This window comes from Cotesia typhae, unplaced genomic scaffold, assembly GCF_013202065.1.
Source record: "Cotesia typhae breed Kobodo isofemale line unplaced genomic scaffold, CoteBio_Ctyphae contig_4, whole genome shotgun sequence".
Classification (NCBI taxonomy): Eukaryota; Metazoa; Arthropoda; class Insecta; order Hymenoptera; family Braconidae; genus Cotesia; species Cotesia typhae.
This window is the reverse complement of record NW_027423748.1, coordinates 3,673,096-3,699,516: the sequence shown is the minus strand read 5'-3', so window position 1 is coordinate 3,699,516 and position 26,421 is coordinate 3,673,096. Positions and strand designations below refer to the sequence as shown.

Below are 26,421 nucleotides of genomic sequence, written 5' to 3'. Positions count from 1 at the left end.
TATGTTTGTATTCTTACATGTACTTTATATTCTTATATTTTTGTATTTTTGTCATTCGGCTATTGCCTTGGCATTCAAATTAAATAAATAAATAAATAAATAAATAAATATTAATTTTGGACCACCAGCTCTCGGAAATCCGCTTCCTTACAGACAACGTAAATCGTGTTTTTAGTAAATAGAGAGTGTAGAAATTGATTAGGAAGATACGAAGTCTCACGTGTTGCCAGTAATAATTCTTTCTTTACTTACAATACGCAGCGATGATTAGAATATTTGGGATGATTGTCACAGCAATCCTTGAACAATAAATCTCTGAAGGTTTCCGTCCTTCAAAGGCCTCAAGGTGATTATGATTGATGTACGATGAACAACTTATTAACTTATTTACACACAACTTAATTTTACCAATTAAACACGTGTATTCGGTGACGATAAATTATAACTTTATTATCATCTATTTTATCAACAATAATGAATAAATGATATGATTAAACAATATAAACTTAGTATTAATACAATAGAATTATAAAATAGGATGTATGAATGTAATAGATTGATAGGATGATTTGGTAGCGTGTAGCTAGTTGGGGGTTGGATCGAAGTCTGATCTATAATTTTCGGACTGGACGCGTCGTGGGCGTTCATCCCCACTATTTCCCGGGCCTCCTATCGTCAGGAAAAATCAATTAAAATTAACCCAGTGTCGGTAACGAAGGTTTTCGGGCGGCTAATTGAAGGCTGATAAGAACTGGACAATTTGTAGTGTCTCAATATATATATATATATATATATATATATATATATATATATATATATATATATATATATATATATATATAAGGGTGTGCCAAAATGTAACTTTCTTGATGGACCTTTTAAAATTGGAATTTTCAGTTCCGCTTTTGAAATCAGCTGTGTTTAGGCCTTTCCTAAGATATTTTGGGGTAAGACGATAAATTTGATTTTCATAGAATTTTTAACTGGAGCTTAGTTAGGGCACTTCCGCTAAAAATTCAAATTTTCGCCGGAAGTGCCCAATTAAACCTCCTGCTAAAAAATTTCTATGAAAATAAAATATATCGTCTTACCCCAAAATATCTTAGGAAAGGCCTAAACACAGCTGATTTCGAAAGCGGAACTGAAAATTCCAATTTTAAAAGGTCCATCAAGGAAGTTACATTTTGGCACACCCTAATATATATATATATATATATATATATTTTTTTTTTTTTTGTCTGTAGACGAACATGAATAAAGTATGACTAAAGTACGTTAGAGCACGTATCGCTTTTCCTAGGTAGACATACACTCACAAAAGAATACACTACTCCCTCACCGGTAGCTTTTTGTTAAAATTCTTTTTTTTTTCTATTTTCGCTCGTTTTATTTTAGAACGTCCATACGACTTTTCAGAGCCATCCTATCACTATTTTATTGGATAATATATTCTGAGAGAAAGCACTGGAGAAACTACTACTACTACTACTACTACTACTACTACTACTACTACTTCTACCGCTACCTCTGACGGAGCCGTAGTTGTAGTACTGCTACTGCTACTTACACTGCCGGGTAGAAGCTTTACGGACAAGTAAAAATGAAAAAATAAAAAGTAATGTAGTATGTAATAGTAGTGGATACAAAAGTATATTGTGTTCTCGTTGACATTTAGATGGTGCACTTTTAATGTATGAAATATATGTGCGTGTTCTAGCGCTGGAAAATTGGATAACTTGTGTATTAATGTATTTTAAACCTATACCGGAGGATCTGGAAAATCTATTCCATTTAGGAACAAATGTCTATGTGGTTAGGTCCGTCACGCTATCGCCGGTTTGCTCATCGTCTCCATCATTTACCATGCAAACCGTTTCAAATCAACGGTGGCCATTCTCTAGAATATGGAAATTCAAATCCTGTGTCATGTGCGTTAGAATACGTTTTGTCTGCTCATCTGTGCTACATGTATCTGCATAATACATTTGTTAAAATGGTTTATTTTAAACGGGCGCAATCGTTTTCAGTAACTCGATTGCAGAACTAACTTTGTCGAATGTTTCATCTTTGACGAGAATTGGTACTCAGCTTAATTTTCAAGGACTTTTACAGAATTGAATTTTTTTTTTCGTCATACTACTCGCTCAATAAGTTCACTTTTCGAACACTGGGTTGCGCCCACAAAGGTACTTATTTCTAGAAACTCTACTTCACCGAATTTTTTTTCCATCCTAAGCCACAAAGTTTACTTACCCGTGTAAAAAAAAATTGTCCCAAAAATGTCCCAAGCTTGGGACATCCAAACGTGACACAATTTGGGACATTTTTGGGACATCTTAGAAATAAACAGAAATTTTAAAATAGTGCATTTAAGTAATTTTTCGTCAATTTTACGTATTTTTTTGAAAATTTTCAGAATGATTCTTCAATTGTACTACAATTTTAAACGTTTATTAAATGATTTAATAAAAAAAATTTATTTTTGCACAGCTGTAAATTTGTCTAGGAATTGATGGATAAAACATTTATTGACTATTTTTGGGACAATTTAAGGACAATTTTGGGACAATTTTGGGACATTTCAAAAATATTTTTAGAACTTTTTAAAAATATTTTTAAGACAATTTTGAACGTTTTTTAAATGATTTTAAAAAAGACAATTTATTTTTGCACGGTTATAGATTTATCGTAAGATAAATTCAAAATTGAATTTATTCATTTCATTGGAACATTGATCCATTCAATAACGTTAAAAATTGTTCTCAAAATATTTCTAAAATGTCCAAAAATCGTCCCAAAATTGTCCTAAAAATTTTGATCCATTAATCTTACGATAAATCTATAACCGTGCAAAAATAAATTGTCTTTTTTAAAATCATTTAAAAAACGTTCAAAATTGTCTTAAAAATATTTTTAAAAAGTTCTAAAAATATTTTTGAAATGTCCCAAAATTGTCCTTAAATTGTCCCAAAAATAGTCAATAAATGTTTTATCCATCAATTCCTAGACAAATTTACAGCTGTGCAAAAATAAATTTTTTTTATTAAATCATTTAATAAACGTTTAAAATTGTAGTACAATTGAAGAATCATTCTGAAAATTTTCAAAAAAATACGTAAAATTGACGAAAAATTACTTAAATGCACTATTTTAAAATTTCTGTTTATTTCTAAGATGTCCCAAAAATGTCCCAAATTGTGTCACGTTTGGATGTCCCAAGCTTGGGACATTTTTGGGACAATTTTTTTTTTACACGGGTAATAAGTAAAATTTCCCTTCGTTTTCTGTAATTTTCTGGATAAAACCGGACGGAATTGAAAAGGACTGTGAAGAAAACAATTATATTCTAGCTTACTGACCGAAGATTTTGAGTCGATAATCAATTTCGATACTATATGTAAACACATAATTAATAGGTTTGTATCACTCTAAAATTGAACATTCTAAGCTATAATGAGAAAAACTATTGTCGTCATTCAGTCGCTCAATGGCGATTTCGAAAATGTCCATTTTACGATATTTGATGTAAAATATGTGACTCGAATTAACGAAAACACGTGTAAATTCGTGCCATAAATCTTAAGCTTATTTAGCGACATCGATGTTTTTGGAAAATCGTCTATTTGCAGCCTAAGACGTAAATAACTGTTACTAATGATTATGAAATAAAACTAATTAAAAATTTTTTCTAACAAAAAATTGTATGATTATTTTCGTAAATCCATCGTAAGATCGAATAATTAAAAAAAAATTTTTTTTTTTTAAATTTATATTTAGATTTTTCATGTTAGGAAACAGTAACTGTATAATTAAATAATTATGAAAAACTTTGATTTAAGTCATGTTTTTGCTATTAATTGCTTAAAATTTTTTATTTTTATTAACGAAAACAAATTTTGAAAAAAAATTGTAAACCATTCATCATCTGTAGAAATTTTTGCACAAAAAAATACGTTCACAATCGGTTTCTTGTTCTACTTCCTTCGGCATAATAAGAGAATTACTGTTTGTCTAAAAAAATTTCTCCTAAAAATGAATGTAATTTCATTCCCGGTCTCTCTAAAAAAATGAAAATCACTAGCATCATAAAATACTCTCAAAAACACACACAAAAAACCAGCCGCCGAGTAATGAAAAGCAAATAATAAAGCTCCCTAATTAAAAACCTGTTTTTTCTTACAAGTCCACCGCGTAAATAAACTCATTTTCATAAAATTACATTACTAATTAATATTTTCATTACCACAGCAGTAACAGTTGAAAAAATAAATTCCTCAATTTCAAGGAACATATATTTGTGCGCGTCATAAAAAATGAAATTCAATTTTCTACGCCTTGGAAAAACTAGTATTAAATAAATGACGTCATTATCAAACCGCAATCTCGGGCTTTGATTTCCTCGATACTTGCTATACGCTAAGAATATTACAGCTTAGTAATAGTAATAATAGAAACAAAAAAAAGTGATAATAACAATAAGAGCAGTATATAGATACTATTTACATGTGCCGATGAGGTTAAAATGTATATAAATGCCTTGATAAGTAACACAAAGGACGCGTGAAACGATGTGACTATAGGAATCAAGTCTCTTCCTACAAAAGAAGACAATAAAAGTGAGACTTGCCTATGTGTGACACATACACATTACAAAAATTTTATACTTATATACTTATATACAAAGTTGGGTACATAAATGTCGTAGTGAGCTTGTGCTTTTGCGAAATAATATAACGGAAATGCGACAGTGCATGGTGCAGAATAGTGTATCGCAATCACCTTTTGTTGCCCTTTTCATTTAAAAAGCTTGTGAAGGATCGTGGAGGTGCAAAGAGGACCGGGTTTATTCAATTTATAAAATAAATTAACAATTTAATAAAATATTGAAGCAGATGAGGATAAGGCATGTGATGATTCCTCACCTTTGCTGGCTCCATGAAGCTTCCTTTCCCTTGTTTCGGCCTCCTTTTGGCTCGTAGGTGGTCGCTCCGTCCTTTTCGGATTGTAAGGATTGTACACGGCTGGCCATATTGTTGTAAGTCTTCTAGGTGGCGTTGGTGTGCTCTGTTGCTTGCCTGAAAATAAACATCAGGACACCTCATCTACCACGTTCCAGCGTACCAAGTTGCGTCCTTGCGTGCATTTTTTATTTATTTGTTTATTATTATTGTATATTTTCTAATTATAAATTTGTATATATGAGTATTTATATATTACGTTTGTAATTGAATTAAACTATTGTGCTTGTGGATTTTCATGCACTGTTGCTATTCCACACCATACAAAGTCGTTAACATTTAATTATTTTAATTTTTACAGTTATCAATTATTGTTATCTCAATTTACAATATTATAAATTGATAATGATAATGGTTATAGTAATAATAATTATTAATTTAATTAATTACCAATGATTATTTGTTATTATCATTATTGTGTAAATATGTAAACATTGATCATGCAAAAAAAAATTTAGTAATAATATTAATGCACTGTTTTGTAAATAGTGATAATAACACCAATTGCGAATTACTCATTAAATATACGGAGGTGAAATGATTTTGTGGTCAGTGAATGGAAATTGGGTATTGTGAATTGGGTTGTATATTGTTAATTTTGTCATACATAGCATCGATTTATGTTGCAGTTACAAATACACAAAAGACTATTGAGTGCCGTAGGTAGGAAATTTTTTACAAACTTATAATACAGTAGAAAATATTTATAAATTCATTTTGGCTGTTGGTCGTTCAGTAAAAGATCTTTTATTAAATTTCCGTTTAATTTATTATCTACTCGCTCTTTTTTTATGATCACAGAAAAATTATATTGATTCAAGAAAATTATTTTAAAGAGAACGTAATCTTATTTCAAGAATTTCTGATCTTGAAATTCGTTTTTTTTTTAATTCAATAAATTCTATTTAAAAATTTTTGATCAAAATGAAAAAATTACGAAAACTGACAATAATTTATTTTTCTTTTAAGAATTTTATACTTCTAGTTTAAAAACAAGATTCCTCATTCAAAATACGAAAAAAATCTTTAAAAAACAATTGTTTTACTTAAACCCATTCTAAACTGTATTTGAGACTTATTTTTCACGATATAGAAAATAAAAATCCAAAAATGGGAATTAACCTTATTAACTCAAGAAAATATTCAGAAGAATAAAAATTCCCTGGGTTGAAATAAAATTTAATTGAGGCAAGAATATTTTTTGTGCGCGTATCTTTAATCCTCTCAAAAAATTGTTAGGTAAAGTATCGGTTATCTTGTTTGAAAATACTGAAGTATTTTATTGAATTTATAAAATTAATTTAATCAAGAACTTTTTCGCTTTATCCTAAAGCTATATTCTCCTGATTCTCTTCGCAAATTTCTTAAATTATTTTAAACTGAATATCTCGAAACTAGATTGAAATTTTGAACAGAAAATTTTTCTCAAATCAAGTAATTTTTTTTCGGTGTATCAGAACGGCCATACGAGCGAAAAATCAAAAATAAAATTTTCATCAAGAATTAAGGGGGATAGCCACTGTAAAATTTCGGAAAAAAAATTTTTTTTTTTTTTTCATTAAACTGAAGTTTATATATTCAAAATTATGTATTTCAAATTTTATAGAAAAATTCCGAATAGTTTTCGAGTTATAGTCATTTTTATAAGAGCGCGTCGATTGACCGTTTTACGCGCGGCGCTTCGACGAAAACGTCGCCTGCTCGCTCCGTCTTTGATTCGTACGGGTTGGCGATTGTTTTCCCTCACGATTGTCAACCGTTACAATTATTTGACTTTTAACGTATATTTTTTCTTATTGTTGAGATACTGTACCTCATAGTTTAGTTGTTTTGTATGAATACACACTCGTTCTTTAATTTATTGAGTTTCTTAGTGTACTCGTTATTGTTTACTTACTTATTTTTTTTAAATCTTCTGATCTTTTTTTTTGTTTATTTAACAAAAAAATTTGTTAAATAATGGATCGTAAACAAAGTAAAGTTATTAAAAACGAAAGAAAACTGCCAAACGACAGGAAAAAATTTAATCGACCGCTCAACAGATATGAAACTGAAAAAAATACTGGCTCTCAACGACGTGATAGTGCTTCCAAGAGGAAATTATCACAAAAATCTGATTGTACAATTGATTCGAGTATTAGCTACAAAATTATAAATTTTTTTTCGATATTTAATTTACTAAGTGGCTGTGTATCGTGTAAAAAGTGTGGTGGTGATGTAAACTTTACTGAGACAAGTATTCGAGGATTAGGTTTTAAACTAGTTGTGAATTGCAAAAATGTGATCCAGTTTTGATAAATTCATGTCCACTCATCAAGAATGCGTATGAAATTAATCGCCGTTTCATCTTTGCAATGCGGATAATTGGTATTGGGTTATCTGGACCTGAAAGATTTTGTGCTTCATGGATTTACCACGACCAATGTTCCATAGCTTTTACGATCGTCTGGTCACACAAATCAGAAATGCAGCTAGAAACTGTTGTGATTTAGTGTTGAAAAAAGCTGCTAAAGAAGAAATCCAAGAAACCTGCAAGCATTTAAAATCCAATGACATTCCTGGAATTTCTGTCTCCGGTGACGGTAGTTGGAAGAAAAGAGGGTTTAAATCTTCATTTGGTATATCTTCTCTAATTGGTTACTTCACTGGCAAAATCGTAGATGTAAGTATGAAATCCAGTTATTGTAAGATGTGTGCGCTAATGAGCTCAAAAAAGGAACAGCTGAATACGATCAATTTATGCAAGACCATGCTCTAGACTGTCCAATAAACCATGAAAATTCTTCTGGACAAATGGAGGTAGATGGAATAAAAGAGATGTTTATGCGATCAGAGTTATTACATAACGTTAAGTATGTAAACTATATAGGTGATGGTGACACTAAAACGTATAAAAATATTTGTGATGCTAAACCGTATGGGGACATGGTGAAGATAAAAAAAAAAGGAATGTATTAATCACGTGCAAAAACGAATGGGCAGTCGACTAAGGGCTTTGAAGAAGCAACGAACTAACAAGAAGACAAAAACAGGAAAAGAAGAAAATACACAGAAAAGTTTAGGTGGGAAAGGTCGATTAACGGACAAAGCAATTAATGAATTTACAAAGTATTATGGTTTAGCAATCAGACGTCATTCTAATGATGTTGATGAGATGTATAATGCTATTTGGCAAACATTTTATCACAAGTTTTCATCACCCGAAGATCCGCAGCATTTTCTTTGTCCTGAAGGTGCAAATTCGTGGTGTCAATTTCAAAAAGCTGTGGCAACAAATACTTTGGACTCATTAGTTGAAAAACCACCACTTCCTGCAGATATTGCGGAAGCTTTAATACCGATTTATGAAGATCTATCGAATCCAGAGTTATTGGAATGATGTGTCGGTGGGTTTACACAAAATAATAATGAAAGCTTCAATGCATTAGTGTGGCAGCTCGCCCCAAAAACAAATTCTTCTTGTTCCCTTATTGTTGAAATAGCTTTATATATTTCAACAATTACATTCAATGATGGGGCTCTAGCAACTCTGAAGATATTAGAGAATCTCGATGTTAAAGTAGGACCAACACTCTACTCATACTGCGCTGAGCGCGACGCTACTCGGGTTAAAGCTGCTGAAAGCCGCATGGAAACGGCCAGTAAAAAAATAAAAAAGTCAAGGTCAATACTAAAGATAAGGAGGAAGAACCCTCATATGGCCCAGGACTTGATAGTTTGATGTGAGTATGAATATTTTGTGAAAGACTAGATTTTAAAGTTGCGAGAATCTTCTTAAAACTTTACTCGCGTTTTTCTCAAAACGACTTTTTCAAACTTTCCGGTACTGTAACTTTCGTAAATATGAACCGATTCTCAATTTTTTTTTTTCCCGTATTCGTCTACTTAGTGGCTATCGTCGCACGTAGGGGATTTTGAAAATTTTAATTTTTAAGATTTTTAAGGCTGTTTGAGTCCAAAAAATGAGGAAAAAAGACGAAAAAATTTTCAATATGGCGCCATTTTTTCTCAAATCAAAATTTTCAAAATCCCCTACGTGCGACGATAGCGACATTCCTATAGATTAAAATGCCGTTTGGTTTTTTTGTTTCAGATAATCCGTTTTTGAGTTACAGTACCGGCAATGGAGGGGGAAATTTTTTTGGTGCTCTACAAAAATGTTTATAACTTTGTGATAACAAAATATTTTTGAATAAAAATTTAGGAGAATTATCCTCAACATATACTTTATAAAACAAAAAAAACCCGATCCCCAAATTCCTTTATTATCCTAGTAAAAAAAATTCCCGAAAATTGCCTATTTTTTCCAGCGTCACAGTGGCTATCCCCCTTAAAACCATAAAAATGATTCTTCCTTTTTCTTGAACATTCAGCAGTATGAAAACACGTAATCGGGAAAGCGTTTGAATTTAAAATGCATACTTTGTGCATAATGCCCGAGTAAAAATATTATAAAAGAGGGGCTCGGGGTGGAAGTCCCGAGGGACGCATGGCCTGTTTACACGCTAGATTGAAAGTTTCAAAGGCGATAATTCTGTATTCACAACCGGGCTATACAGTGTAGTTTCGCGTCATGTTCAGCACTACATTTACGTCTATTACGTTCATGTTTATTAGGGTGGGTCAAAAAAATCGAATAATTTATTTTTGACTTTATACTCTGAAAAATAGGTTCGTAGACACCTAAAAAGAATTCTCTCCAAGTATAAGCTCTTAATTATAACGGGAAGGTCCTCCGCTTTGCGGGTTTCTATTTTTTTCGAATAATCAGATAAAAAAATTTATATCTCGCTTCCAACTGCTTGGAAAAATATTCCGTGGCATAGATTTTGTGAGAAATTGAATGCTTTACAAAAAGGTCTCTTATGACTTTTCAAAAACTCAACCGATTAAAAGATATTCATAGTTGAAGTTTGGCTATTTTAAGGAAAATATTCGTTTTTATTATGAATTTTATAAGTCGATGAAAAAAATTATTTCGGATTGCGGAACTCATGATTTTGTAGGAAATTTACTGCTCTACAAAAATGGTCTCTTATGATTTTTTGATTAAGTGAAGCCGTTACGAGATATTCATCGTCAAACATTAACGAATATCAATATTTCCAGTTTTTGATCAATAATTCGATAAATTTTAATTTAAACTATGAGTTTCAGGAAAATTTACATAAATTTGAGTTTCGATCGATAAAGAAATGTTATAAACAATTTTTTTAATATTGTTTTCAGTCTTGAGCTTGTTTGATTGCATTAAAACAAGAAATTAGAGCATTTTTTCGACATATAGCCAATGATTAGTTTAATTTGAAGTGAATGACATATTTCTTTGTCAAATTTAATATGAAAAGTATTGAATCAAGTGAGAAACAACCAGTATTTAACTTTTTTATAGATAAATTTTTTATTGAATTATCAATTGCAATATAATTGTCTATATTTTTAACATAACAGTACGCTATTACTATAAATAATTTCTTTTATTACAATTTGGGAATGTTTTTGATGTTCTTTGACAACTTGCAATAAGTACTGGAATTGTTCTTCATTTTTGTCAAGCATTGATTATATTCACTGACTAATGCAACAGCTCGCTCTGCTGAATCATTGACAACTTTTAGTTGTTGAAAGTATTCTTTATTTTCGAGATAACTCTCATTAGTAGGCCATAATTCAACATCGACATCAAGAAAGTCATACGGTAGATCGAAGATTTTGAAAAGATTTAATGACTTTTTAGACACAAAGTCACTCAGAGTTCTCTGCGCCAATGAATTCAAATCTTTTTAGCAATTACAAATCTTTTAGCTTTAGAATCTGTACCTTCACGAGTATTAACAGCTTCAACAATACTTTTTTACTTCTAATGGAACGCCATCGTCAAACAGTGATAAAATGGCAAGTTCATCGCTCAAATACCATAAGTGCGAAATCATTTTTTCACACGTAGCTGAAGAAATCAAAGGATTGATATGTTTGTACTCCAATAAATTTTTCATAAACTGCAAGTCATGATAAGCAGCAGTTGTTGCAGAAGTTGATGAAAACCAAGCTTTTAAATACAATGTGACTATAAAAATACAGAAATGACGAAGACCATGCAATTCTTTCTGAGAGAGTTTGAATTCATCTCTGAATAGATACATTTTCAAACTATAAATGGCCTTAGCCATCCATCTAGCATGATGAACAGCACCAGGACGTTTGAAAGAAATCTTTTCTTGAGGCATTTCTCCAAGGAAAATCAATGATAATTCCAATAATTCTTTATCTAACTTATTATAACATTTCTTTATCGATCGAAACTCAAATTTATGTAAATTTTCCTGAAACTCATAGTTTAAATTAAAATTTATCGAATTATTGATCAAAAACTGGAAATATTGATATTCGTTAATGTTTGACGATGAATATCTCGTAACGGCTTCACTTAATCAAAAAATCATAAGAGACCATTTTTGTAGAGCAGTAAATTTCCTACAAAATCATGAGTTCCGCAATCCGAAATAATTTTTTTTCATCGACTTATAAAATTCATTATAAAAACGAATATTTTCCTTAAAATAGCCAAAGTTCAACTATGAATATCTTTTAATCGGTTGAGTTTTTGAAAAAGTCATAAGAGACCTTTTTTGTAAAGCATTCAATTTCTCACAAAATCTATGCCACGGAATATTTTTCCAAGCAGTTGGAAGCGAGATATAAATTTTTTTATCTGATTATTCGAAAAAAATAGAAACCCGCAAAGCGGAGGACCTTCCCGTTATAATTAAGAGCTTATACTTGGAGAGAATTCTTTTTAGGTGTCTACGAACCTATTTTTCAGAGTATAAAATCAAAAATAAATTATTCGATTTTTTTGACCCACCCTAATGTTTATATCTATCTCTCTCTCTCCCTCTTTTGTTTGTTTTTGTTTGTGCACAATAACATTATTATTATTATTTTTTTCCCCGACTACTCTCGATGTGTGTCGCGATGTGAAAACTCTGACATTAACAGCGCATCCCGTTCTAAATAATTTTCTTTAATACTACAATTCCCTTTCATTCTTTCTGTTTCTGTTATTTATTTTTAAACTTTTCAAACATTAATGTTAGAGTTAGTGCGTGCCCGTAGGCACCTACTCAACTTGTTTCAACGCCAGCAAAAAATATTAGCCCTTGACTAAAATTTTATCCCATCATTCTCCGTTCTGTTCCTTTTATTATTTTTTAACAATGCGATTAATGCTTTTAAAAGTTTTTAGTTTAATCAACTTATTTCGTCCTTTCTCTAAAGGATTCAAAAAAGAAACTTAATTAATAAATTTATGATAATGGAAAAAGTTTCTCGAATTAAGAAGACTATAGAACTTCGGGCTAGTTTGTATAAATATTTTTTTTTCTTTCAATTGAGATTGTGTTTATGGTTTCCGCTGTCATTTTTCTTTTTAGTCTAAATTTTTTAAACTGAAAATTTATGTTTTTTCTTATATTTAAGTCTCTAAAATTTTTTATATATGTTATATTGTAATATATAACTAATTAACTAGACTTCTAATAAAGATGAAATTTTTTATAATGTATAAAGAATACTCCAATTAAAATTCTAGGCAATTTTAAGAAATTTTAAATTACAATATTTAAATACTGACAAAATATCAATGAATAATTTTAAAAAGATTTTTAAGATTAAATAAAGCAACATTATTGACATTGTTTTTTTTTCTTCAAGAATTTAATCTTTAAAAATTTTTAGGAAGGTCGTAGAATTACTATTCAGAATTTAATTTGATATATATTCTATAAATTGGAGTTTTTATTTTATTTTACAAAAAATATCGTTCAGATTTCAATAGTAATTAAAAAAAAAAAAAATGACGGAAAATAACGTATTAAATGTGTTCAATAATTTAAAAAATTTGATTTTTATAAATAGTGAAAAATTATGAAACATAATTTCTATGTAAATCTATTACATAAATTAAACGAGACTTTTTAATCCGCATTTGACACTTGCAGTATTGACAATTCCACCGTTATAATCTTCGTGACTATCTAAACTTGTTATTTATCGTTAATGTAATTAGCCAAATGATTTATCGAAAAAATGAATTTAAATTGTGTCTAACTATATAAAGTATTTAGGCTTTGTAAAATTTTGTTTCCAGTTTAAAAAATAAATTCTACAAAGTAAGCATAATTTCAAGAAACTAAAATAAAATTCTTTTGATTTAATATTAATTAATCTTAAAAATTTCTTTTAACATTCCTGGCAAAAAAATTTATATTAAAAAAAAAATCCCGGTTTTTTTAATCACCAATAAATAAAGTAATAGAAACAATTTGCACTTAAAATTTGAACAATTATCTTATATTTTAAAAAGAAGTAATATTTATAAATTGTTGACAAATTAAGCTAGTTTAAAAAAAATTAAACACCACATGGTAATATCGAATTCCTCTCTCTGGGTGATAAAGAATCACAAAATAGATCAAGTAAACTTGTATCAAAGCTTTTAGAAAAGAATGTGTGTACGGGCAGTGGTCTGATTGATGTAAAGTCTGTCGACGATCCTTTAAATAAAACGAGGCGTAAAAATAGCGTCGTCGATAATCGAGAGTTGGAGGTCCAGTCTCGTCTCCGGGAAAATAACGAGCGGGACTTTTAAAAATAGAGAAAGCACGAAGCAGGACAGTTATCTAGGGGAAGAGTAATGGTCCGTAACCAACGCGACAATTACCTTCCCTCTGCTCTACTCCGGGCTATCACGATAGCGGAGGCGTTCGACGATTGGTCGTTGTCTATCTGTTATCTATCTATAGTATTCACTCTAACGACAGTTAACATCAGCTTCAATATATCTATATGTCTATATGTCTATACATATACACGGCAGAGATCAGAGAGCAGGTATAATTCCCAGTAGAGAAATGGCCTCGACCTCGCTGAAATTTACAAGCCAGGGTTTTAAATATCCTAGTGCAGCTACAACCAGCCGCCGGTATACGGTCTCCGTTCCTTTAGTAGACAATAAGAGTGGCGTGTCTTTTAAAACCCGGGTTCGAGCCTGGCTGGCTGTTTGCTGGTGGCTGCTGGAAACTTACTAAAAAGTTTTCGAATAAAAGTTTAAATACACCCGCAAACTTTGTTTCAGTTGCAGTAGCAGCAGCACCTCCACCAACAGAATCGCTATCGCTATTGCTATCACTATCTGCGCCCGAGCCGGCATCTCTGAGGAGTCGGCTGATAGGTACACAGCGACTGGTACCACTCCAAACAATATGGCCGTCGGGAGAGCTGTCTCTATGCTAAGAGTATGTGAATATATTACGTGCCTCGGTACTCGCCCCATGTGCAATCACACTTAGCCCGTATTTCAAGTTGCCCTTCCTTACTCTGCCTCTACTTTAGTTGCCTCTCCTTCCTGCGCTTCCCTTATAGCCAACGCGGTTCTTTGTCTTTGTCCGCATCCAGGTCCACGTCTCTGTCTCCCAAGTCTGGCTTTTGTCTCCATGGGATTTGTTTACAGGTTACTGTGTCTTCTTTTTTCTTTCCAAGCCCTTCAGGAGTTCAGCGTTAAGCTTGGAAACACTTGCAAGGATAAGTCACACCGGTCTAGTGTGTGGCTTGATAACTTGTTTTTGTTCTTTTGGCTTAACGCCGCCTTTGATTTATTGCTCGCTTTTCTTTATTTTAGTTTTAAGGTGGACTTGTTTGGTTGAAACAATTTTTTTTTATCATTTTTAAATTAGAAATTGTTGGGTTGTAATTTTTATTCACCCTCCTGCGCTTACTTGGGTGGTTGGTTTTCTGGAGAACGAGCCATAATCTCAAACGTGTCGCTTAAATTGGAGGCGATTCAAGGAAAATAATTTTGGTTGTCTTTAAAATGAATTTCTTGAATCAGAGCAATTTTTTTTTTATTACCAAAGAAAAAACTACTTGATTAAAAAAAATACTATACGTTTCGTTTAACATTTTTAATTTTAATTGAAGCACTTTCAGATTTTCAAACTAGATAACCTATATTTCACCCAAAAATTTCCTTCGAAAAATCTATATTAACCGAAAATTAATATAGGTGATAACATTGATTCAAGATACGACCAACTTCTTTCAAAAATGCTAAAAATTCTCTAATTTTAAATATTTTATAACATTAAAAATACGACTGAAACACATTTCAAATTTGATTTTGGAAAAATGTTTTATTTATAAAAATCTTTTCATCAATGTTATTGAATATAAAGTAAACTAATTTCTAAATGTGCACACAAAAATTAGTAAACTTTATAAATCGATTTTAAACTTACGAGGAAATATCGTAATATTACTATGCATATATTATAAATTTGTTTTGTAGACTCGATATTAAATTTTAACAAATATTTGTAAACTAAAATCTTGCTGAATTTTCATTATGATGTAATATTCAACTTCTGGAGAACAAATTAAAAACAATCTAATTTTAAACAAACACGAACCAAAAATGAACTTGACTCAAGTTAAAAAAAATTTCTTGATCTGACGAATTTTTCTTGATTTAAGTAAATTGTACTTTATTCAAGACAATAAAACTCTTAAAAATGATTTTTTTAATTCAAAAATGTTTTTCTTTAATTAAGACTTTTCTTCCGTACACTTTTGTTTATTTTCGTGAGTATACAAATTATCCATATTATTGCAATAAAATCCGTTTTAATTAATTTGAAACTCAGTTAGACAGGCGACAAGTTATTATATATATCGTTATTTTGGCCGCGCACCCCAACCATTTGCGTAACTATTTCTCTGGCCGGGATGTCGGCTATCATTTCCCTGATAATTAATTAAAGCCGTAGGATCGATGAATAATCCGCGGGGAGAGCCACTCATTATGAAACACTGTATTCCCATCGGGATAATTCGACCCTGGATCATATGCTACAGATCCAACGTCTACATTTGGATTTATTTCGCAGCCCTACCTTCTATATTTTGTGTAACAAATTTCCAACTGGGAATGGAAATCTAAAATCTAAAATCCAACGCAAAAACACTCGATCATCGTTCTCTATTTTTTATTTTCCAACTTTTAAATATTTAATGGACGTAGCTAAAATAACTCGACCAACTATCTCGTTATTTAAACGACGCGTGCAATCGAAATTGCCCGAACCACTCAATCGGCACTTACTCGATTTGAATTTTTTGTGTAGATATCTTTTTTTTTTGTTACCTTGTATCAGTTTATTTTTTTTTCGTCAGTTATGTATCACGTTAATTTTTTCCAGCACGAACTAATAGTATATTATGATGAAATTTTATCGCAATGGACGTAACGCGTGCGGCTGTAAATTTATTGGCAAAGTATATGCGAAATGTCAGAGGGAAGGCAGAATGGAAAATGTGAGCGGAGGAACAAAGAACGAAAAAGAGGAAGAGAAATAAACTAAACTAAATAAAACAAAACGAAAGCAAATGAATGGAGAAAATAAAGAATAAGAGCATTTATTACAGTCTTCTCTTACTCGTTGTGGCAAACGTTATCGCTAGTTCGTTCTCTCGTTCGTTTATTTCTTTCAGTTATACGGCCTGCTTTTTTTTCTTGCTCTTATTCTTATTACTGTAACTATTGTTATTACTATTATCATTATCATCTAGTGATTATTATTATTATTATTAGCGTAGTTATTCTTATTATTATCATCAAAGTCTTCACATTCGCGAATTCAACTCGCGTCTTACCAGGCTGGATTTTTCTTTTGGCAGAAGAGCAGTAGGTGAATGAAGAAGAGAGCTAACAGGTCTACTGTTCTATACGACTTCACTCTCATTGGTCTTGCCCGGGTAAATTGGACTTTCTGCGATTCGTTTGTAAGATAACAATAATGGAGCACCGCGAACTCATTCTGCTGGGGTGCCCTTTTTTTTTTTACTATTTCTAAGGCTCTTTTTCTTTTCACACTCATTGCTGAACTCTAGAGTATCTTGCGGAACCAGCAACAGCACACACTTCCCTTACCCCTAGCCCATAGTAATTCAATTTTAAAATCCTGTTAATTAGGTCACCATTGTAATGAGATCTGTGCAGAAGGTGGTGATGAATTGAGGAAAATAACTGTATTTATTAGCATAGTTGTTGAATTAAAATAACATTTTTCGTAGTTTATCTTTTCATTTATTTTTTTTTGTCACACTTTTTTTACTCATTAACAGTAACTGCCCTGTTAAATAGTCACGTTTTGTTTGTATTTTGTATTTGTTTCATTTTTTATGCAGTTTATATAAAAGTCTCGTGACACCTTGACTTGTGTGTTTTTAAAATTTTTTTTTATTTGTGGTACTTTGTTTAATAATTGTTATCGAAATAAAAAATCACATTCCGGAATTTTTGTAAAAATTCATGAATGTATTTTTATGAATACTTATTGAAAGTTAATGAATTTTTATTTTTAGCTGACCGATTTTTTGTGCATTGACAAAAAATTTAAGTTGATTATCGGAGAAACTTTAGAACCAAAAAAATCATTTTGAAGAGTCTTCAATCATGATAAAAAATTTTTGAATCAATTAAAATTTACTTAGATCGAGAATTATATTTTAGTTAAAGAATTTTTTTATTTGATTCAGAAAAATGAAATTCTTCCAACAAATTTTATGTTATTTAAAATTTTTTTTTCTTGAATCGAGTTTATTTTTTTTTTACATCGTATTTTGTTAATTGAATTTAAACTATTATAAATTATTTTTATGTATGTAGTTGATTCGTGTGAATGTTGAAAATCAAAATGTTCTTAATAAATTTTTTTTTGAATTTCTAATGATTATTCGATGGAATGATTTTTAATTTTAAATAAATTCCAATAATTTAAGCATAAAAATAATTATTACTGGAGTATAAAGTATAAGTTATGATTTTTCTCAAGTATATATTGAGAAAGCGAACGATAAAGGATACTCAATTGATATATATTTAATAATACGAGACGGTGATTTTAAAGGAGTTGAATACAGAAATAAAGTTGAATCTATCTTGGTGTATACGCAAGTGAATTGATTTTTCCGTATACGTAAATACTGGGTAAAATATTTCTGGGTAAATATCTTTCTTCTATACTTTATATAAAACCGTGTCGCAAAGGAATGCTCTAATATTATGGAAGGAATTTAACTTAATGTGAAAATACATTTTTATGAAAAAAAATAAAAAAATCATAATAACAATCGGTTAAATTCCAATGAATTTATGTAAATATTTTATTAAACTTTATTTTTGTTAAAATTCGGAACCCGAGGCAGTTCTTGTTGTCATAAAACCCGATTGAGTTTTCATGAGTTTTGTTTGATTCTTTTGAATTTAAAGCTCTGACGATCGAGAGCGAGTGAGGAAGAGGATGAACAAAAAGATAGGCTGAGAAAGAGAGTGAGAATCGGATTTATTGGCCTTGCGAATCGAGACTTTAATATAAACCTCCATTTGTGCTATTGAATTTCTCATTATAGCACTCGATTTACCATCGACTTTTTTCGGTTGAATTAAAATTTTTACTGTTGCTTTTGGTACGCTATATAATTTCGATCCAACTATTATGTATATCAGTGTATTATTTTAAATATATTATTGAAATTGTAATAATTACTATAATTTTTTTTATACTAAAGTGATAACAAAATAGTATTTTTTTTCTCATGAGATAAATTGTTGTAATCGATAAAAAGTTTTTCAAAAAATGAATAACTTGATTTTAATTCTGAAAAGTCACACTCTAAAAGATATTGATTGATTAGTGATTAAGATGTACTTCATTTTTCATTCAATAGTTTATTTATTTAATTAATTATTTCAAGTGTAAATTACGTTGAAGAAAGGTTTTTTAACTTTTTGGTTTATAGAAAATTGTAGATTTTTGTTTTAAGTTTTAGCAAAATTTTGAACTATTACAAGACGACTTTTGATAAAAAAAAACCTAAACTTCATTTCTTTTCAATTTTTTTTTATATTTTACTATTTTAAATTTTAAAATGAATGATTTCTTTTTATACAAAAATATTTGCTTTTTAGCAATCAATTATAATTAAAAATTTTAATTTTTGTCATTTTACGAAAGCAAAGATTTGTTAAAAGTTTAGAACTCAACTAATTTTTGTTATAGAAGCTGTTAAATTACTTTAATTTCATGAGTTTGTTAAAATTCAACTTACAAATTTTAATACTAAATTTTAAACTAAACGAAAAAAAAAATACTTTTAAAAATGAACTGAAATTCTTGAAATTTTTATTTTAATTCAAAATTTTTGCTCCGTATTAATTTTTCGATAAAAAAAAAATGGTCTACTATCTTAGAATCACTCTAGTATATACATGTGACTGTGTATGTGTAGAAGTGAAATTGTTAAAACAGTGGCTTAGTATAGGCGTTAATAATTGAGCATATTAAGATTGGTTTCGGTTGTAGAAGCGTAGTTCTCAGCGGAGACCAGAAGAACCAGAGGTAAGCTACCGTTGGGTGGATATACACAAGATGAAGGAGCTAAAGGAGTGGCAAGGAGCAAGGAGGAGATGGCAAAACCACGGGGACCTGACCCAACTATCCTCTCTCAAGTTATTCTAGCTCTTCAATAATGAAACCGTGTTTATACTGGACTCCACAAATATATAAGGATTACTCCCTCGCTGATAAAACTTGTCTCCACGAAACACTTGTTAACTTTATTTTAAAACCATTTTTTATTAATAACTCTCTACTAAGTTCTGCCATTAATTTCATGATTATGATAATAATAATCATGAATTTTTTCGTTTTATGTTATTAGTCATTAATTTATTTATCAGTTTTTTTCTACACTCACCCTCTTTGTTTGCGCTACTTTTAATCTCCGTAGCTGTCGGCGGTGCCGATGGTTGGACCATTTCTATAATACAAAAAATTTACTTATTTAGTTACAAATTTATTAATATAATAATTAGTAATAATACAAAAGTTTCGTAAGTTCAAATGTGCATGCCTTAAAAGGATAGAGTAGAATAATTATCTACAGTACACTACAAAAATAAATTAAAAAAATAATTTCAATGATAAATTAACTACAAAAAATTAATTTCAATCTCAAATTAGTTTTAAAGTTCGTTTAAATTTTACCGCGTATAATATATATATATTTTTTTTTTCATATAAATTGAACGCCCTCTTCAGTTTCAATAGGTGAACGATAAAAAAAGAACCGGTTAAAGACTGTATTACCGACGGTAACCTAGCTACACAATTGAGTATAGTATCAGTTGTCTTCAAACTATATTTCCAAATAAATTTTTTTATATGGCTTATTATATACGACAGAAAATTTTTTCTATCAGTAAAAAAAAAAAATTAATTACAATCAAACAAGTCAATATTAAGATGCAGTTTACATTCCACATTTTATCATAAGACTGACGAAAATATTGAAAAATAAATTAAGTTAAAAAATTTATTTTTTCAAAAGTTATTGATTTTATCTTTCCATTATTAAGCTTTGAAAAATTTACTCTATAAGCCATTAAAACTACTTTTTTAATGAAAAAATAGAAATTAGCCGATTTAAATAAAATTGGTAAATTCAGCGATGATTTATCTTTCCAACAGTGTGATTTTTGTATGATTTATAAGTCCGTTATTATTGTCAGGTACGTTTTAATGTGAAAAAACGTTGAGATCTTGAGATTTTTGGGCAACTGTAAAACATACCTTCGCGTTTGCGCTTAAGACATGCAGAATTGAATGTAGGGTTTGAATTTGTTCTTTGTTAGAAATTGAAATCACCAAAGCTTAAGATTAGTGAAATAGAAATAAAGAAGCAATTATACCGTATAGTCTAATAGATCCTTCAGTCTCGCCAAGTGAATTTTTGCTGATACATCTGTAGTTACCAAAATCACTGAGCTGTAGATTTCGTATGGTCAGCTGCATATTAGTTCTGTAGCTACTCTCCAGTATCGTGCTGGTATACTTTTCATTGCTTAATACCATAGAGTTGTTGAAGTTCCAGTAGCTTATCGCTCGTGGATGTGCTTCAATGTTGCACTCAAGGGTTACGTTCTTTCCAGCTGGTGCTCCCATCAGCTGATTTGGCACGAATATCGTCGGTGAAACTGCAGTAAATACATACATACATTTCCCTTTACGTACAGGGATGATACAGATAAACCCCCCCGAGTTTGTACATTCAAATGAGACCAACAACATTTTATAAAGTACTTTTCAACTTCCGTTAAAACTTGCTCAATTTAGTTACTTTGTCTACTTTCATTTTTTACTAATACTAATATTAAATAATATCAAGTTTTTAGTTGATATTTTTCCGATATTGATTCTTTAGTTTTATCTAATAAACATTAAATTACCATTTTATTATATTAATTTCGCTTTCTACTCTCTTAAAACAAATCAGTGAAATTCTACTTTACTTTTTCATTATTTTATGAGAGTATGATACTTTTATTTACTTATCTTGAATTAAGGAAAGTGACCACCTTGTAAATTAAAAAAAACTAATTGTTTTAGTTGCGTTTTCTCGACCCTTGAATTTTTAAAAATCACCCCCAATAATTTTTCAAAAAATTCAACTTCTAACATACTGAAATTTTTTATAAAAATTAAAATTTTCAAACAAAAATTTTCTTTCATCAACAATAATGAAAATAATTTATTTTTTTTTAATAAAAATTTTTTAAAATTGTAATAAAAAAAAATTATCAATCATTTCTCCTAAGCATTTAAAATAAGTGAAGTGAATTAAAATGAAAATTTTATTTGTGTATAAATGTAGTTAACCGATTGGCTAGGATACTCACAAATATATATACTATACATGGAAGGGGTGAATAGAAGCAGTATTGCTTTGAGTAAACTTTCTCTCTCATGTGTCTAACGACACAGGGGACTGTGAATCCTTAGTAATTTAAACGACAGATAAGCTGAGTCTTGCTAGATTAGATGATACGCATGTACTCTGGTGGGTATCAGTGTATACGAAGGATATACCTGTATAAATGTATGATGTATGATGCAAAGTCCCGCTTTGCTACTCTTTGAAATGACAAGCTGATGTTGTTATGCATAACTAACTACGAAAATTTCTCAAGCTACTACTCCTATCCTTTAATGTCAACTATTTAATTTACCGAGGCTCTGAATTTTCCCGGGACAATCTTCATTTTTACTTCCCATGTAAAATGAAAAATTCCGGCAATTATTTTCTTTTACTAGTATAAAAACCGAATGATCTCTATTGCTTTTAGATAAACAGTCGCTATTTTTCTGCCCCCGTAGTTTTTATTACAAATTTATATAACGGGGTATTATTTTAAATAATATTATTTTAGCTGCTTTTGTGTTAAAAAAGTAAAAAAAAAAAAACCAATATCGTTTTCGTAGATTCTGTTATTTTTACACAAAAATTGAAGTCCAAGGTTTTGGTTAGGTAATTTTTGCAAAAATTTGAATCTTTGTTGTGAAATTAGTGACATAGTTAGGTGGTCAAGTTAACACGTGTGTGTGGCGGGCTTTATACTAAGCGAAAAATCAAGCTGCGGGAATGATGTAGAGTGAATTCACTGGATACGTCAGTAGTATAGTGGAGAAGTATGCGTTAATTAGGGGTCAGTATGGGAATCCGTGGATTTGCGGAAAGCGCTCGGGGTTGGAGGACATGCCATCGGTTCCGGTATACATAGAAGCTGAGTGAAATAGCCACGGTGAGCATGCCTCGCATAATCCTCGAGTGCCACACCGTTAAGCTTTTACTGACGTTTTTGACTCTTAAACAATTGATGGGTGATTGTTCATCATCCTTGACTCATACTCATGCTCCTAGTCATTGTTTGAATCATGACCGCGATAATAACAAACGCTCTTCAATTAATTATTTTCTAATAAAAATGATTTCATTTTAACTTTCGTTTCTAGTTATAAAAAAATTAGTTAGTTAGTTTTGTTTTTCGTTAAGAATTTTTGGTTAAAAAAAAGTTTCTTCATTCAAAACACAAAAAAGAAAAAAATAACAAAAAAAAGATTTTTTTACAAATTCTAAATATTTATAATGACAGTGATATTTTGATAATTGATAAGTTTTGATGATTATAGCGGCCTACCTATTAGATAAATTTTATTTAAATAACTTCACAGAAAAAAATAAATTGTAAAATATGTTCTCATTCTGGTTACTTTTTATTGTTTCAAATAGTACACCAGACTCCAGGGTTGCATTTGAACTTTTTTGACATTTACATAGTGGTTATTACTAATGTCATTTTTTTTACATAATTGTAGAATAGTAGCATCCAAACAATGCATTTTATGTTTGAAATAGTATTTATTATATTTTTATATTTTAATACAATATAAATTATCTTGTTTAAAAATAAATAGTACTTGTTTGACTTTGTAAAATTCTTGAATGAAAAACTTTTACTCTTCATCCTCTTTGTTTTATTTTATTTATTGCGAGTAAATTTTTTGAATAAATTTTGAATAAATAGTTTTTTTTTTTTTTTCCAGTGTAAAAAAATAAAATTACATGCATCTTTCTCCCAAATTTTAAAAAATTTCTAGACATATTAATGCTTAAAATTTTTAACTATCCCCATTATTACTCCACATAAACGCTCCGAGATATCGATCTGAATTTTTCATGCGCATTTTCCTGTTTCCACTGATACCTATCTAAAAAAATCGGCCCTAGGGTATCATTACCGCACTCATCTAGCTGTACACTTTCTATTATCAAATATAATTTCTAGTATAGTAAACTATAGATTTCGTGCAAAAGTTTGACAGAAATTGTTCATTAAAAATGTGAAAAAAGTTAAAATAAAAGTGAGGTTCAGCGAAGTGGTCGCGGATGTACCGTTATATAGTGGAGAATATATTTTTAATATCAGAAAATTGAGCGATAAAACACATGGTATTTAAAATTTAAAAAAGAAATTAACCTAGATAATGCAACAACACAAGGGTATAAAAGTGTAATTTTGAGGACGGAAATGGAGGACACCGGATAATTTTAAAAAGTTTTAAGAGCATTTTTTAATGCAGATAGTGTGGGAGATTAGGGTATTATCTGTGTGTGTTTACTGGATATACTAGAGGCGGAATGTGTACTCTAGTGTGGACAAATAGAGTAATCGGAAAGTAGCAAACATATAGATAGGTGCATACGTGCATACATGTAAATTTGCCGAGGGATGTCTGGTACTGTTACCTCATTGTCTAGCACATACTGTACATATACAATAAACATATGAGAATATACCTGCCGGTACCCTAGCTATTTTGACCGCGTCGTCGTGAGAACTGCAGTGTTTTCCCACTCGTCTGAATAAAATATGTAGTTGGGACTTGTAAATATTCAAGAGACACTGTCGTGCCTATCTACGAGTTGTACTACTCGTATCGTTGTGCTGCTCGCGGTGGACTATTTATAGGAAAGAATGAAAAAGGGTGGACGTGTAAGGATGTGTTGGGGTGAGGGTGAGGGCATGTGTTATATCCCGTAGTGATGTGGTAAACGAAATAAAATAAACGAGGAAGATAACAAAAGAATGTTGTAAGTGAGACACGTACCGTTGTGGGGTATAGGTATGCAGGACCGGTCTGACACGAACGAATGAAACGCATAAAATGGAAAAATGACCAAGACCATTCGGCTCCTCTTTCTTGTCTTTGTATTTCCCGAGGGACGAGTCCTGGCTGATTCCTGGGATACGAAAATGGCGACGCAGGACCTCAGGAAACCGAATTAAATTTAAACAACGCATATTACAGTTCTTTGGTCTGAGGGCTTAGTTTTTTTAGTCACAGCTTGAAATTAATATTATATGTTGTTTACAAAAGCTTATTAAGGTTTTCATTACTTCTAATAAATTTTTAGTTTAAAAACGAAAACAAAATTTGTTCAAAGTTTTGGTTAATAATTCGATGATTTAAAACAATTTTTTAACATTTCGCTCTTTCTTTGAGAGTTAAAATTTGTTGATGTTTAAAAAGCAAATTTAAGATGATTTGCTTGAAAACAAAAAACAATAAATAAATAAATGCTCAAAGAGTTGTTGAATTTATTTGATTAGCCATAAATATTATCTTTATTGTAAATTGTTTAAAAATACTTACATTCAACATCAACGATTATTCTTTTACTGACTGTCGGTGGGACGCCATTTGTTGCAATGCAATAATATGCTCCCATTTCTGTTCGAGTTATTTTAGTTAAATTTAATTGATCTCCTGCATATTTTTCGACTGAAACAAAAATACATTGATTATTTAATTTATTGAAAATTCAAGTATTTTTAAGAAAAAAAATCAACGTCAGACTTTCGACCAGTAAAAGCATTTACGGTAAGATTGTAAATAATAAAATGATACTAAAATCAGCCGACATCTGACACTTATCTTACTTTTTTTCTTGGATTAGCCAGGAAATATCTTTGAACATTGTATTTTTTTTTCTTACTCTTTTTTTTTTACAATTTCCACCTTTTAAATAAAAAAAAAATTTTCTCAAAATCTGTCGGTCCAAATCGATTCAAATTCACAGGAAATCCAAGTTTGAGGGCACTTTTTAGAACGCAGTTTATAACATACAAACACAGATAAATAGTGACAACATTGCGGAGGTCATCTAGGAAGCTTCTTGTGGCCTTAAAATGTCGAGATCTGATGAAAATTCAATTTTTGCATAACGGAGTGAAAGAATTAACTTCCCGATTTCGGAAAATATTCGATTTTCTTAGCGGTAAGTTAAAAATTTACTATAATTTTTTTATTTTTTCTAGCAATTTGTAAATCAATTATCATATTGTATTAAACTCAAACTAGTTCAGTAGGTGATAAAATTAAAAATCAATGTGAGATAAGCTTCTTACGGGAGTTAAAAAAAGGATTTTTATTTTAGAACTTAAGGTAGAACTGTCGATATTGCAAGAGTCAAATGTCAAATTTTCGTTTAATTTATGATGTAGATTTACCTAAGCAACGTTGCACTGGAGAAAGAGTGACAAAGATAATTTTAGAAAGTTTCGTTATTAATTATTATTACATGCTCTAAATCTGTACGTTCAATTATGCAAGTACTTCAATATGTTGTTTTCTTTCAGTGTTTAAGGTTTTATTGAAATTTGAAGAGTACTTTTCGTTAAATAAAACAAAAGCTGTGATTTTCTATGGTTTAATGGTCAACGTGAAAACTTTAATGATCAATATCTTTTTACTGGTTTTCTATAAAAATTCAATGTGATTATTATGTTTTAAACTAAAGTCTCTTGTAATGAGATGATTGAGCGACCGTGCGCCTCCTGTTGGTGATTTTGAACACCAAATTTAGTCGAAAAATTATATATCGACCTATACGATCATAGTAAGTCACATGAAGTGAGATTCGTATTGAATCATCCACATAAAAA

General features: G+C 30.3%; 2 protein-coding genes across 10 annotated transcripts in view; one reads left to right on the top strand and one right to left on the bottom strand.

Annotated features, from left to right (window-relative positions):
* Positions 1–26,421, bottom strand: part of LOC141527017 (lachesin) — a 294,984-nt gene that overhangs the window by 22,684 nt on the left and 245,879 nt on the right. For 5 of the 9 annotated variants that reach the window (XM_074242235.1, XM_074242237.1, XM_074242234.1 and 2 more), the window contains 4 exons: positions 25,130–25,258; positions 20,827–21,111; positions 19,833–19,895; positions 4,923–5,075 (listed from right to left, as the gene is read on the bottom strand). In XM_074242235.1, coding sequence (XP_074098336.1) covers positions 4,923–5,075; positions 19,833–19,895; positions 20,827–21,111; positions 25,130–25,258 — 630 coding nt within the window. The remainder of the gene's footprint in view (positions 1–4,922; positions 5,076–19,832; positions 19,896–20,826; positions 21,112–25,129; positions 25,259–26,421) is intronic. The other 4 variants (XR_012479120.1, XM_074242242.1, XM_074242241.1 and 1 more) reach the window with 1 other exon arrangement.
* Positions 7,668–9,230, top strand: LOC141527162 (uncharacterized). Its single transcript, XM_074242486.1, has 3 exons — positions 7,668–7,680; positions 7,777–8,740; positions 9,112–9,230. The coding sequence occupies exon 2, from the start codon at positions 7,993–7,995 to the stop codon at positions 8,395–8,397; it is 405 nt and encodes a 134-aa protein (XP_074098587.1). The 5' UTR covers positions 7,668–7,680; positions 7,777–7,992; the 3' UTR covers positions 8,398–8,740; positions 9,112–9,230.

Coding starts and splice junctions, on each gene's coding strand:
- LOC141527162 (XM_074242486.1), top strand. CDS start 7,993: ATGGGCAGTCGACTAAGGGCTTTGAAGAAGCAACGAACTAACAAGAAG.